Source organism: Bubalus kerabau, chromosome 5 (genome assembly GCF_029407905.1).
Source record: "Bubalus kerabau isolate K-KA32 ecotype Philippines breed swamp buffalo chromosome 5, PCC_UOA_SB_1v2, whole genome shotgun sequence".
NCBI classification, from domain to species: Eukaryota; Metazoa; Chordata; class Mammalia; order Artiodactyla; family Bovidae; genus Bubalus; species Bubalus kerabau.
The window spans coordinates 90,432,614-90,449,023 of NC_073628.1; the positions used below are offsets into that span (position 1 = coordinate 90,432,614).

General features: G+C 36.4%; 1 protein-coding gene across 2 annotated transcripts in view; it reads left to right on the plus strand.

Annotated features, from left to right (window-relative positions):
- The window catches only part of RGS7 (regulator of G protein signaling 7), a 480,171-nt gene that overhangs the window by 379,537 nt on the left and 84,224 nt on the right, over positions 1 to 16,410 (plus strand). For both annotated transcript variants that reach the window (XM_055582175.1, XM_055582176.1), the window contains one exon: positions 13,009 to 13,115. In XM_055582175.1, the coding sequence (XP_055438150.1) occupies positions 13,009 to 13,115 (107 nt within the window). The remainder of the gene's footprint in view (positions 1 to 13,008; positions 13,116 to 16,410) is intronic.

Genomic DNA, 16,410 nt, shown 5'->3' on the forward strand with positions numbered 1-16,410 from the left:
GTTTGAGCATTCTTTGACATTGCTTTTCTTTGGGATAGGAATGAAAACTGACCTTTTCCAGTCCTGTGGCCACTGCTGAGTTTTCCAAATTTGCTGGCATATTGAGTGCAGCACTTTCACAGCATCATCTTCAGGATTTGAAAGAGCTCAACTGGAATTCCATCACCTCCACTAGCTTTGTTCATAGTGATGCTTTCTAAGGCCAATAGTGGTACATTATTAACTGAAGTCCATACTTTATTGACATTTTCTTTGTTTTTACCTAATGTCCTCTTTATGTACTACAGTCTCATCCAAGATACCATGTTACATTTAGTTGTCGTGTCTTGGTGCATTCATGCTGCTCAGTTGCTTCAGTTGTGTCCAACTCTTTGCGACCACATGGACTGTAGCCCACCAGACTTCTCTGTCTATGGGGTTCTCCAAGCAAGAATACTGTAGTAGGTTGCCATGCCCTCCTTCAGAGGATCTTCCCAACCTAGGGATCAAACTCTCATCTCCTGCGTCTTCTGCATTGCAGGCAGATTCTTTACCACTGAGCCACCAGGGAAGCCTGTCGTGTCTTGGTAACTATCTCTAAACTGTGAGTTTCTCAGACTTTTCTTGTTTTTGATGACCTTGACAGTTTTGAGGAGTACTAGTTAGGTGTTTTATAAAATGTCCCGGATCTAGGATTTGTATGGTGTTTTTTTTCTCATGATTTCTCTGGGGTTTTAGGTTTGAGGGAGGAAGACCACAGAGATAAGTGTTCTTTTCATCACATCAGAAAGCCATTGATCTGTTTTGTTGTTGTTCAGTTGTTAAGTCGTGTCCAACTCTTTACGACACCATGAACTGCAGCACTCCAGACTTCCCTGTCCTTTACCATCTCCCAGAGTTTGCTCAAACTCATGTCCATTGAGTTGGTGATGCTATCTAACTGTCTCATCCACTGCTGCCCCCATTCCTCTTTTACCTTCAGTCTTTCCCAGCCTCAGAATTTTTTCCAGTGGGTCAGCTTTCAGTCTTTTCCAGTGGGTTGGCTCTTCACATCAGGTGGCCAAAGTATTGGAGCTTCAGCTTCAGCCTCAGTCCTTCCAATGAATATTCAGGGTTGATTTCTTTAGTATTGACTGGTTTGATCTCCTTGCTGTCCAAGGGACTCTCAAGAGTCTTCTCCAGCACCACAGTTCAATAGCATCAATTCTTCAGTGCTCTGCTTTCTTTATGGTTCAATTCTCACATCTGTACATGACTACTGAAAAAAAATCATAGCTTTGACTATATGAACCTTTGTCAGCAAAGCGATGTCTCTGCTTTTTAATACGCTGTCTAGTTTTGTCATAGCTTGCTGATCTGTTTACTATTTCTATTATTCCTTTTTCATAATGTCATATAAATGGTGTCAGACAGTCGATAATCTTTTTAGACTGCCTTCTTTCAATTAGTAATATGAATTTAATAAGGGAACACAGAATGTTGGAGGTATGCCAAAAGGACACAGAAGCCAATCGAGAGAGTTCCCATTGGAAAGATGGAAAACATTTTGCAACAAAATAAATTAAGTAGTATTGTCGTATTGGGGAAAGAACAGACAAATAGATCAATGGAACAGCCCAGAAAGAGACCCACACAAATATAGTCATCTGACCTTAGAAAAAAGTGTAAAGGATATTTAATAGAAGAAAATGATTCTTTTCAGCTTTTAAAAAATTATTTTACATAACAAATTGCTATGTTTTTTAAAAAGCAATGAACCTAAACTTGTACTTTATGTTGATGATATAAATCTCATTGTAAAGTGACATTTTCCCCTCCTTTTTCATACATACTCTTTGGAAAGAAATTCCTAAATGTAGCTCAAACTAAAGGAGTAAGAATTTATGCTCCAACTCATTCAGGGTGAAATGTATCCATAAATTACTCCAGTTTTTTTTTTTTTTTTTTTTTTTGATGGGGAACTTTGTCCATATCCTCCACTTATTCAGTCACTTATTTACATCAGCATGAACCTCTAGGTTTTTTATACTTCCTCACAAAGTTTGGGAGAAGAAAGACAAGGAAGAAGATTGATTGTGGTAGAATCCTTTTTTATTGACTGTTGAATTTTATTTGATAATATTTCATTGAGGATTTTTTTTTCTATGTTAATAAGAGAAAGTGGCCTGTCATTTTCCTTCTTGTAATGTCTTTCTCTGAGTTTAGTATTTAGGTAATACAAATCTTATAGAAACTGTTAGGAACTGTTCTATCTGCTTGTAATTTTCTGGAATAAGAACTGGTAGCACTTCTTCCCTAAATATTTGGTAGAATTTACCAGCAAAACTTTCTAGAACCATTGCTTTTTATTGATTCCTCTCTTTGAAAAAATAGAGCTATTCAGGTTACCTGTTGCCTCTTCTGTATGTTTTGGTTTATATCTTTCAAGTAATTGATTATTTTACTTAAGTTATCAAATTTGTGGGCACAGTGCTGTTAATAGTGTTATTTTATTATCTTTTTAATATTCATAGGTCAGTAGTAATGATCCACAGTGTCTCCCCTATCATTTCTGATATTGACAATTTGTTTTTTCTTTCTTCTTTTCCTAGTTAGTCTGGCTGGAAGTCTATCAATTTCATTGATTTTTCTCTATTGTTTTCTGGTTGCTTCTGTAATTTTATCCTTTCTTTAGCTTTAAATCACTCTTCTTCCTCTAGTTTCTGTGATACTAAAGTCCCACCTTCGGTTATTGATGCATTTAGCAGTATAAATTTCCCTCTAAGCACTGCCTTTGCTATAGAATACAAGTTTCGATAAATTGTATATTCATTCAGCTCATTATAATTTTTAATTTCTCTCGGATTTTTCTTTGACATATGAATTACTAAGATGTGTATTATTTATTATGTGTATTATTTCAAACATTTGGGTATTTATCAATTATCTTTATTTTATTGATATTTAGTTTGACTTTATAATATATGTAATTCTATTATAATCATACTTTGTATGATTTTTATTCTTTTAAGTATTTTAAGGTTTGTTTTATGGCCCAGAATGTGATTCATCTCTTTGAACATTGATGAATATTTCATGTATGTTACAGAATAACTCTACTATTGTTGGATAGAATATTATATACACATCAGTTACATCAAGTGATGGATAGTGTTCTTCAGGTTCATCTAAGTCTTATTGATCTTTTTGTCTGTTTTATGTATCTATTACTGGAAGACTGGTGCTGAAGTTTACAACTATAATAATGGATTTGTATATTTCTCCTTTCAGTCCTATCACTGTTTGCCTTACATATTTTGACACTCTTAAGTTTATAAACATTAACTTGTTCTGTCTTCTTGGAGAATTGACCTCTTTATGATTATTCATCATCCTCCATTAGCCCTGACAATCCCCCTGTTACAAAGTTTGCTTTGTCTGAAATTAATATATCTACTATAGTTTTTGCAGGGAAGGAGGGGGGATTCCCTGGTAGCTCAACTGGTAAAGAATCCACCTGCAATGCAGGAGGCCCTGGTTCAATTCCTGGGTTGGGAGGATTCCCTGGAGAAGGGACAGGCTACCACTCCAGTATTCTGGCCAGGAGAATTCCATGAGCTGTATAGTCCATGGGGTCGCAAAGACTCAGACATGACTAAGCTACTTTCACTTTCATAGTTTTTTAAAGAAAGCTATTTTGTAGGTTCATTGGTCCATTCCTTTAAGTTAATTAGGTAAAGAAACCTTTTAAAATTTATAAGATAATACTTATCAAATAATGCACATTTGTTTGTTAACCTCAAAATTATCAATGATGAATTCAGCAAAGTAGCAAGATCCAATGTTAAAATACAGAAATCTGTTTCATTTCTATATACTAACGTTGACATATCAGAAAGGGAGTCAAAAAACAGTACTTTTTAAAATCGCATAAAAAAAATATTTAGGAATAAACCTGACCAAGAAGTTGAAAGACTTACACGCTGAGAACTATAAAACATTGATGAAGTAAGCCAGAAAGAAAAACACCAATACAGTATACTAACGCATATATGTGGAATTTAGAAAAATGGTAACAATAACCCTGTATACGAGACAGCAAAAGAGACACTGATGTATAGAACAGTCTCTTGGACTCTGTCGGAGGGGGAGATGGTGGGATGATTTGGGAGAATGGCATTGAAGTATGTATAATATCATATATGACATGAGTCTCCAGTCCAGGTTCGATGCACGATACTGGATGCTTGGGGCTGGTGCACTGGGACGACCCAGAGGGATGGTATGGGGAGGGAGGAGGGAGGAGGGTTCAGGATGGGGAACACATGTATACCTGTGGCAGATTCATTTTGATATATGGCAAAACCAATACAATATTGTAAAGTTAAATAAAATAAAATAAAAATAACTGTTGATTCAAAGACAAAAAAAAAAAACATTGATACAGGAAATGATTCAAAGAAATGGAAAGATATACTGTGCTCTTAGACTGGAAGAATTAATATTGTTAATATGTGCATACTATCCAAAGCAGTCTACAAATTTATCATGATCCCTATTAAATTACCCATGACATTTTTCACAGAACTAGAACAAATAATCCAAAAATTTATATGGAACAATAAAAGACCCAGAAGTGTCAAAGCAATCTTGAGGAAAAAGAACAGGATGCTGTTCTGAACATTCTGCTGGATGCAGAATCCTCCCAGATTTCAGATAGTACTGCAAAGCTGTAGTACCCACAGCAGCACAGTATTTGTACAAAAAGAGACATATGGATCAATGGAACAGAATAGAGAGTGTACAAATAAACTCACACACCTATGGTCAAATAATCTTCAACAAAGGAAGCAAGAGTATACACGGAGAAAACACAGTCTCTTTGGCAAGTGGTATTGGGAAAGCTGGATAGCTGCATGTTAGTCAGTGAATTTACAACACACACACACACACACACACACCATACACAAAAATAAACTCCAAATGGCTTGAAGGTTTAAATATCAATATAAGACTTGACATTGTAAAACTCTAGAAGAGAACATAAATTAAGCATTCTCTTACATAAATTGTATGAAGACAAAAACAAAATAAAAATAAAACCATTAAAACAAAATAAAAACAAAAGCCATTAAAAGGAATGACACAATTTCATTTGAAGAGCTGTGGATAGACCCACTATCATATCATATCAGAGTGAAGTAAGTCAGAAAGAAAAAGACAAATACTGTATATTAATGCATATATACGGAATTTAGAAAGATGGTACCAACAATCCTACATGCAGGGCAGCAAACAGAAACTTCTTTAACCTGGAAAACTAAAGAGTCACCTAAGTCCAGGAAGTGCAGAGAGTCCCACACAGGATAAAACAACGAGGAACGTGTCCAGACCCATGCTAATCAAAATAGCAAAAATTAAATATAAAGAAAAAGTATTAAATGCAACAAAGGAAAGGCAGCAAGTAATATATGAGGGCATCCCCATAAGATTTTCAGCTGATTTTTTAGCAGAAACTCTGCAGGTCAGAAGGGAGTGGCATGATACCTTTAAAGTGAGGAAATGGAAAAACCCTACAACCAAGAATTCTCTACCCAGCAAGGCTCTCATTCAGATTCATCAGAGAAATCAAAATCTTTATAGGAAGAAAACAGAGAATTGAGTAGTACCAAACCATCTTTACAGCAATTGCTAAAGTAACTTCTCTAGGTGGGAAAGAGACCAGCAACTTAAAACAACTTTGCACATATATAGACTGTTAAACAAAAAACTTATGGGGAATGCAAACCAAAGAACTACAATATATACACAAGCAAAAAAAGAAAAAGCATCCCAAACAGAACACTAAAGATGGTCATCAACAAGAGAACAAAGCGGAAGGAAGGAAAAAAGACCTATAAAAATGAACCCAAAACAATTAAGAAAATGGCAATAGAAGAAAATCCCTGGTGGTCCAGTGGCTAAGACTCTCTGCTCCCAATGCAAGGAGCCCGGATTCGATACCTGATCAGGGAACTTCTACATGCCGCAACTAACTACATGCCACAACTAAGAGTCTACCTATACCTGAAGATCCCACATGCCACAACTAAAATCCAGTGCTGGCAAATAAATAAATATTTTTTAGATGAAAATGGAAATTGTGCAGAATGTATATTTGACTTTAGAAGGAATGTTGCTTTACACTGTAATTTATTATTACCTTGGCTCTTGTGATTATTACACTTTCCTTACACTATTCTTGAATAAACTCAGTGTGATTTTTCTCTCCTCTGAATACTGTTCTAGCACCTAATCACACATATAAATAAAACAGAATCTTGAAGTGTGGCTCATTTTATACAATGATGCACCTACCAGTTTTACAAAAGGATATACTGAGTCAGTGAAATGAATATCCTGATATAATATAGTTACCAGATACCATGGTTCTTAAACCAGTCCTCCACACTGATATCACAAAGATATCACCTATGTGATATCTTTCGCTTTTAAAATATTTCAGCACTGTTCTTCATATTGAAATAATTTCCTAAGCTTTTGTACTTACCCATATGAGGCAACTAGGCTACTCTACCCTGTGTGTGTGATAAGGGCCATTGATGTATGATCCTATTACTTTCAGTACTACCTTTTAATGAGTTTTTTTTTTTTTTTTTTTTTTGAGTCCTGGGAAAATATTATGCTTCCTTAAGACAGCACCTCCATTGTGTCTGCTGGCACTGTGCTTCCTCTGTCACCGTTGTTTTTCAGCATTGCCAGGTTCTGTGCCCTTGTGTTGGTCCTTCCCACCCTCTCTTGAATTGGGGGAGTTCTCACTGATCTGTTGCATTTTCATGTTTCAGATTGTAAATCCCGTGTGCAGAATATGTTACCTTTGGAAAATTTGTCCTATAACTATGATACCAAATCTTTAGAATTGGGGTAGTGTTCGTTGCTTCCTAGGAATAAATGTAAGTGTATTCCAGAGCAGAATCATCATCTATACACTAAAGATTCCAGTTGGATCATCTGGAGGACTTTAAAGAGTGTTCGGTTGGGAGTGTTCAATGTGATCTGGAGCGTGGATCAATACCAGCTACCAGGTTCCGCACTGCCTTTTGCATTAAGTGCTACCAAATGTGTCCTTTCATTAATATTAACCAACTCTAATAACTCACATTTTTGGAGCTCTTCTATGTGACTGGCCTTATTTTAAGTATTTCTCATTTATCTCAATTGATCCTCATGACAATCTTTTAACATCAGTGTTTTATTATTGTCTTCTTTCTACAAATGAGGACTCTAAGGTCCAGAGAATGTATCTTCTGCCCCAGTTATACAGCCAGCACATGAGGGAATCAGGGTGTGAACCCAAGCAGCTGGCTTGCATATTCTAGTTGCTTCACCCCGTACTGTGATCCTTTGTTTGGAAATATTATTTACCTGTTTTAATTACCTAGTGTCATCTTCAAAGTTGATATAAATTAAGCTTGTTTTTATTTCTCCCAAGTAAAATCCTTTTATATCATCTGTATACCATATTATACACTTACAAACCCTGGTTTGTGAGTACTAAAAAGCAAGTGGCACTTCATTTTCCTATGTGAAAACAATGTTTTTTTTAAAAAAGGAGGAAAGCCTGAATACTTACTGCTTTCACTAACTCTTAGTAATGAGAAGATAAACTTACCTCAGAAGTCCCTAACTATTGTCATTATTTCACTTTTATTTGACCTTGTTGGAGAAAAAAATCTGCATATGTGATTTTTTGCACATGATTCATCTTACCTTGAAAATGCCTATTCTATAAAAGTATAATATTTTTAAATATTTCTATAACCACTTCCCTGTCTTCTTAGAGAATAACAAGTTTAACAAAATCTTTCCTTTATGACTCAGACACATGAAGATGAATGTCTGTTATTTTATTAATACTATTTAATGACTTACCTGTGACTACTTTTTAGCTTTTCTTGCCTTAATGTCATATTATCCACTGTCTTTTTTTCTGTCTTGAGTGGATTTCCTTCTAAAATACTTCTCCCCATACACTAATCATATTTGCTACATCATGTATGCTGTGTTGGTAAATGAATCACATTTGCTGATTTATATACCCATAAAATAAAAGTAAAAATGCATCACAGGAATAAAAATGTAATTCTTAGTGAAAATTATTATTATTATTTTCTTGACTCAGAGGCATTGTTGTATCAGTGTCAAAATATAGGGTATATCTGGGAGGTACTGAGACTGCCAGCAGTGGGAAAGCTGGATAAAGAAAATATACTGAGTTCTGAAAATATGTTATAGTTACAAATTTAATATATAAATATATATATTTCTACATGTGGAAATATAGAACTGAACAACATAAGCCTCTTTTATAGTATACTTTTTATCCTTTTGACTTTCTGAAGTAGTTATGGTTCCAAAGCAAATTACACCATGTAGAATTCCTTTTGCTTTTAAACGATTTTGATAATTCTATTATTTAAAGGTTCAAGGTGAAGTAATGAAATTAGTACATCTGGCTTACCACAGCCACATTACACTGTTCACATAGTAACAGTTGTCTAGAGATTCAGTTTTACTCCTGAGTTTGTTCATGCTTGAATATCCAAATGAAAAATAAACTGGAATCTTACAGTAAATTTGTTGTTGAACTTTATTTAGCTGTGTGGGTGATGTGGATAACACATGTACAAGATGATTAATTATTTTGCTGAGAAGCATAATGTTGTGGAGCCATCTGCTGTGCCATTATTGGGAGGGTGATCTTGATAGATTACCCACTAAATTCTTTCAACACTTAGATCCAAGACTGCCAGTAGTCCTCCAGATTCTCGTTAAATTAAGGCTATTGTGGAGATTCAGGAGCAGCTGGACCATGTGGAAAAATGTCTCCATATTATTACTACAAGTAATTCAACCTTGAGCAAACTATCTCAAGCCCGCTCTAAGATCTTTTAGTGGGATTTCAGCCATTTATATCACTGTTATTGTTTCCCATATAATATACCCACAACAACCCCACTTCAAAAGCTTTAAAAGTATTTTGAAAAGATGTTTTGAACATCTACATTATCTTGGCAGAGCTTAACAAGCTCCTCATCATCAAACACACGACAGCTTGTATTTTTTGTGCAATTCTATGTTTTTCAAATTCCGTATACCATTTATTCATAAATTTGCTTATTCACTCATTCAGCTAACATCAATTCAATAGCTACTTTTGCTATTGCTATGCTAAATGCAAGGTTATAGTCTTCAATGAAACAAAATTCACCGTGATGCCCTGATTTTTATCTTAGCATTCCTCTTATCCTGGAGTCGTGTTCTCTGGAGGTCCTGTGACAGAGCATTATAACTTCTGTAATCTCAAACTTTCCAGGTTACTATTTGACCAATGAAATTAAAATCATTTTAAACGATTTGTTAGAAATTCAGTCCTCTTAAATATTAAGTTAAATAGTTTGACTTGGCCTCTGCATTGAACTTTGTGTGGGCCATGTAGAAACTAAATTTTGATCTTACTGATATTCCCACAAATGTGTATCTGTTGGATTCAGGGCATTTAAAAAACCTATCAAAAACAATTTTCCTTATTAATAAAATTATGAACCTGAGAATATCTTAGAGGGTTGTAAAATGAGAATATATATGATTTAACCCAATAAAATGGAGTATTTGTACCTCAAAAGCGGGAGGCTGAGATTGCTTGCTAATTCACTATTATTCTTTCTAGCAAGCATTTATGCAGGCGTAATTATGATAGTGAAGAAAGCCTGCAGACATTCATCTTGCTCTCTAGAAATGTTTGATTTATCATATAATTAGTAACTATTGAATACAGTAAGAACTTATTTATTTTCTTCTGATTTTCTTTTCTTCAGCTTCCCTATATTTACTTTCACTATGCTTTTCTAATCCTCATCAGCATGTTAGCATCTGTGTTTGGTTTTTTTTTTTTTGGTGTTTCTTTGTTTTGTTTTAGTCACACTCTTTCCTGTGTTTAGAGCTCAGAAGCTCTTTCCTGTTAATCTTTCTGGGCATCTCAGTTTTCCTTTTTGTATCTATATTCTGAAAATTTCCTCATGTGCCATAACTCAATTTCTCTTTCTGGAAAATAGGACTAATAATATTTTCCTAGGCCACAGATTGTTGGAATAAAATGAATAACGATGGTTCTGACAATATAGGTACTACCTACCTAGCAGATAAGTAGGCCACCTGACTTTGAAATCCTCAAAAATTGTTCTCTCTAGTGCTGCCAACATGAGTAACCCGGGATTCTGAACATGACCCAGGCTGTGAGCACCTGCTCATTGTTATAGGCCAGCACGCCTCACAGATATGCTTGCCATTTTAGTTTTATAAATAACACACAACAAGAAGATGTGACTGGCTGATGCTATTTAGGAATGCCAGATCCTCTCACTCAGCCTAGTTAAAGACCAATTATGGAAGTGGATTTCCTGAAATACTTTGGAGAAAAGTAAAAATCATTTGGTGTATAAATAATGAAGCACAATGTGCTCTGTGCTCAGTTGTGTCCAATTCTTTGTGACCCCTTGGACTGTAGCCTTCCGGGCTCCTCTGTCTATGGAATATACCAGGCAAGAATACTGGTGTGGTTTGCCATTTCCTACTCCAGGGGATCAAACCTACATGTCCTGTGTCTTCTGCATTGGCAAGTGGATCTTTTACCATTGAGTCACCTGGGAAGCCCAGTGAAGTACAAGAGCTACCATATATTGAGTATCTACTATGCACAGGATACTAGTCCAACTTCTTCTCTTTAAATTTTTTTTTTAAATCATTTTTATTTATTTATTTGGCTGCATCGGGTCTGCACGCGGAATCTGTCAACATGGTGCCTGGACTCTAGTTGTGGAGTACAGGCTCAGTAGTTGTGGCACACAGGCTTAGTTGCTCCAGGGCACGTGGGATCTTAGTTCCCTGACCAGTGATCAAACCCACACCCCCTGCATTGCAAAGTGGATTCTTTACCACTAGGCCACCAGGAAAGTTCCCCAACTTCTTTATATATATATGTATTATTTGATTTTCATATGAGCTGTGCAGGGTGGGTTTATTACCTGTATTAATGGATAGGAGAGGCACAGAGAATTTAAGTAACAAAAGCTAAAAAGTGTTTCCAAAGGTTTTGTTCTTCCCATCATATAACACTATTTTCTCAGCTTTAATGAGAATCACAGAATATGTGAGTACATACTTATAAGCAGCACAGACTTTGAGAAGATCTTGATTTTGAACTAAAAGGATGCATAAAGGATGAAATCCTCCTTTGTAGAAAAAGAACACTCTATGGAGAGAGGTGTATAATTGATTGGGTGTGTAAACGAGATTACTGGGTCACTTAATAACAGTCTTCCAGGCCCATGGTAAAGAGGATGGTCAGCAGTTGTTCTTTCTTATTGACAAGAATGGTAGAGTGGAGGCCGGAGGTAGAAGTTACCACTTAAAATTTTGCAATATGCTAGATAATATTAAAAGGGGCACTATAGTACCTGACTACAGGTTAAATAAATTTAACAATTATTTCATTATTAGCCAATATAGATGTGGGAAAGGGATAGGAAGAGATTCTTATGCTTAGGTAGGTGGGCCACAGCAAGCAGTTTAGGGACTCAGTACTAGCTGAAGTGTGAAAATTACCTGTGATTGACAGATGGAGATAGAGATACACATAGTCCTGGAAAGTCTGTTAGAATCCTAGAGTTAAAGAATCATTTTAGCTGTTTATCTAAAAATAGAACTAAATCTACAAATTGCACATTAAATTGTAAAAAAGTGTCAGTTGCTCAGTCGTGTCTGACTCTTTGCATATCCATGGACCATAGCCCACCAGGCTCTTCTGTCCATGGAATTATCCAGGCAAGAATACTGGAGTGGATAGCTTTTCCCTTCTCCAGGGGATCTTCCTGACCCATGGATTGAATCCAGGTATTCTGCATTGCAGGCAGATTTTTGACCATCTGAGCCACCAGAAAGTTGCACCTAAAGATACACAAACAAATCAATAAACCTAACTTTTTTATTTTCTATATACATATATGCTTATGTTGGACTAAAAAGCTAACTTGAATAGTTCCATAGTTTCTAAGCTTCAAGTTGGCAAACTTTATGTTGTCCCTGCACAAATGCAGTAATAATCCTAGTGATCAAATTTTATTATCCCTTTTGTTGAAAGAAACCATTGACTGCTATAGAAGGAGTGTGAGTATTACAGTATTATGTTCCAACTATTTCTCAGACTACTTGGAAAATATAATGTTTTCATTGTTATATAAATCTCTACATAGTCCATGTCTAGAATATTGTATACAGAGTAGTAAAAGCTAGAGCAATCTAGCCAACCACAGACTGCAGGCACACTTAGCGCAGTATAAATCCTTGTAGATGCCTAAACATTGCCTATTAACGTTATCTAGTAATGATCCATGTCATTAGAAGAATTGCTAATAGTATTGGATATTTGTATTACAGGACAGTTCAGTTCAGTTCAGATCAGTCGCTCAGTCATGTCCGACTCTTTGCAACCCCGTGAATCGCAGCACGCCAGGCCTCCCTGTCCATCACCAACTCTCGGAGTTCACTCAGACTCACGTCCATCGAGTCGGTGATGCCATCCAGCCATCTCATCCTCTGTCGTTCCCTTCTCAAGTTTAAAGTGCTATGTGAATGCCAAATATATTTGTTTGTGGAAGATTATTAACACATAGCAAAACATGTCCCATCTGTAAAATGAAGGAAGCAGATTCTTTGATTACAGAGACGTTCAGCTTCAACATTCCATAGCTTAATGTTCTCATGGTCTGGTCACATGCGCAGTTGGTCATTGTGGTCACTATCAGGAAGCAGAGCCATCTTGGTACCTTATGTGAAAGAGCTGAAAGAAGTACAAAGACAGGCTTTTCGGGGATGCTGAGTATTCCAATGTAGGAATGTGCTCAAAAGAAACAAGATAAAATTCTACATGCCTATAAATGAACAGTTTTAAAGAGTTATATATGTGTTTTTCCATTTGTTTTCGTGAACTAGTGGAGGCACTCCATTTGGGAACGCTAATGGCCGCCCACGGCTACTTCTTTCCAATCTCGGATCATGTCCTCACGCTCAAGGATGATGGCACCTTTTACCGGTTCCAAGTAAGTTTATTAAAAGTATTATTTAAAAGTAAAAATATGTCTGCATTTTCATTGTTTTTACAGAAATTTTGAGACTTGACTTATTTTACTTTGACTTGAGCTAGTTAGAATCTAATTAATTAATGATTTGTGAAAACTAAGTTGTGTGATGATTAAAGTTATATTTTATATAAAAAGTTTGGGAAAAATTCAGAGTGGCAGTGGAATTCAGGAAATGAGAGAGTCATCTGTAAATTATATTTATTTGCTAGGAAGGAAGTTGAGAGATGGTAACTAAATTTGTTATACTCTGGACCCTGTGTCATCCAGAGCCATCTACAGCCCAAGCAAACAGTCATGGGAATGCTTAAAGCTCCAGGATAGAAATAACTAATAAATACATATCCTCTGCATGTCTGAGACCTTCTATAAGTCTGTGGAGAAAGGGGCAATGGAGGATGAGATGGTTGGATGACATCACCAACTCAATGAACTGGAGTTTGAGCCAACTCTAGGAGATAATGAAGGACAGGGAAGCCTAGCGTGCTGCAGTCTATGGGATCACACAGAGTTGGAAATGACTTGGTGACTGAAAAAGTCTGTGAAGAACATGCATGATGCTTTGCATATGTATACTCAGGAGGCCATCTTAGATAACTTATGAACTGACAAGAGTTATTCTAGGTCATTTTCAAATGAGATACCTATAAAAAATAATCTTTGAGGAAATGATTATGGACTCCAATTTTGGTCATTGGGCACACAGTCGACACTTGAGTTACGATAATTTACCTGAAGTGTATTCTACATTTCATTAGACATTATGATTCATTAGTAACTGACTAGTGGATTCCAGTCTGTAAAATTAAGGCACATATGATGCCAGAGTTCAAACTCTAGCTCTAGGTACTTTCAGAGGATTCTTCCCATTGTCCCACTTTTAGACATCGGAGCATTCTTCTCACTAGCTCTGATTTATTGATTAAATAAGTGACTTGAGTGCCTAAGGACTTGCTTGGGGAAACAGAGAACAGAGGGAATATGTTTTGAAAAAAAGTTGTTCTCAAAGGTCATTGTCCTCTTAGAGTATTCTCACTGCTACAGAGCACTTCTATCCAAGGAAATAATCATTGGATTTTACACTGAATAGCTAGGAAATAATGCAACCTCCTGAAATTGTGATACTGACCTAAGTATTCAAGCAACTGAAATTAGTTGGATCACTTAATTTTAAAAGTCTTTAAAATAATGAAGCTTTATCCTTAGAACAGTTAAATTTTAAGTAATAGTGCTTAAAATAGCTTATTATTAAGTTAGAGGAACTTGTGGTCCTAAGGTTAGCATTTTAGTGAATAAAAATTACTAGTTATTAGAAAAGAAATTTCGTATGTGCTACTAACACTTTTTGATTTTTTTAAAGGAGTTACTTTGGTATTGCAGGGTTATATTTTCCATAAAATCTTATTTTCTTATATGAATTTTTCATATACAGACTATAAAGTAAACATTTAAGCCTAAATTTTTTTTTACAAATTCTAAATAAAAGATATTTTTTTATAAAATACCAACTTTTATCCATCTTCACTGTCAATTTACAAGTAAAATCATCTATGTATAAGATTAATATATCTGTAAGGGAGGCATTGCAGAGAAGGCAATGGCACCCCACTCCAGTACTCTTGCCTGTAAAATCCCATGGACAGAGGAGCCTGGAAGGTTGCAGTCCATGGGGTCGCTAAGAGTCGGACACGACTGAGCGACTTCCCTTTCACTTTTCACTTTCATGCATTGGAGAAGGAAATGGCAACCCACTCCAGTATTCTTGCCTGGAGAATCCCAGGGACGGGGGAGCCTGGTGGGCTGCCGTCTGTGGGGTCCCACAGAGTCGGACACAACTGAAGCGACTTAGCAGCAGCAGCAGCAAGGGAGACACTGAATATAATCTGCGTGTGTGTGTGTGTGGCAGGTCGATTCAGTCATGTCTGAGTCTTTGCTGTCCTATGCACTGTAACCCACCAGGTTCCTCTGTCCATGGGATTCTCCAGGCAAGAGCACTGGAGTGGGTTGCCATTCCCTCCTCCAGGGGATCTTCCCAACCCAGGAATTGAACCCTGGTCTCATGTCTTCTGCATTGGCAGCTGGGTTCTTTACCACAAGCGCCACCTGGGAAGCCCTGAATATAATCTACCTCTTGACAATTATTGAATTCAAAAATTTCCCTCAAAACAAACTAGCTGAGGCATGGCTGAAAATTAGTAGTGATGTCTTGAAAGTGAAAGTGAAAATGAAAGTCGCTCAGTCGTGTCCGACTCTTTGCGACCCTATACAGTCCATGGAATTCTCCAGGCCAGAATACTAGAGTGGGTAGCCTTTCCCTTCTCCAGGGGATCTTCCCAACCCAGGGATCAAACCCAGATCTCTTACATTACTTCTAGGTACAGGCAGAAGATTGCCAAGTTTGATATACCTAAATAGATGATCAGTTCAGTTCAGTTCAGTCGCTCAGTCGTGTCCAACTCTTTGCAACCCCATGGACTGCAGCACACCAGGCCTCCCTGTCCATCTCCCACTTGTGGAGTTTACTCAAATTCATGTCCATCAAGTCGGTGATACCATCCAACCATCTCATCCTCTGTCATCCCCTTCTCCTGCCTTCAATCTTTCCCAGCATCAGGTCTTTTCAAATGAGTCAACATTTCCCATCAGGTGGCCAAAGTATTAGAGTTTCAGCTTCAAAATCAGTCCTTCCAATAGATGATAGATAATCTTTTAAATTATATAAATTAATGTTAAATACTTTAATGACATACACATGTTCAAAATAGGATATAAATATGATATATTTGTAAATCTAATAACCATACAATCTTAAAACCAAGGTTTTAAAAGCAAACAAAAGAAACCTCACCAAAGTCAGGGATAATTTAATTCCTGCTACAGTGTCTACCAAGGCATTAATTAATCTATACTTGAACAGCTCTAGAAATAGAAAACACATTATTGTTCAAGGTATATGCTTCCATTTTTGCATTGGTTCCAGGCAGCATTAAGTTCTTTAGTACATTAAATTGAAATTCAACTCCATGAAAGGATTTTAAAATTCATGAATTAAACTAGGAAGCCTGCAATGTTGTGTTTATAATTGCTTCAGGAAATGATTGAGATTCTGGCCATCATTAGGGATCTGAAGAAGCTTTGGGGCATAAGTCTGAGACAAACAGTTTCACTGATACGCTGCATTGTGTAAATTTTCAATCATGTGATTTTTGTATGCACTGTAAACTTGTAATTGTCTAATTATTCTCCTTAGCTAACT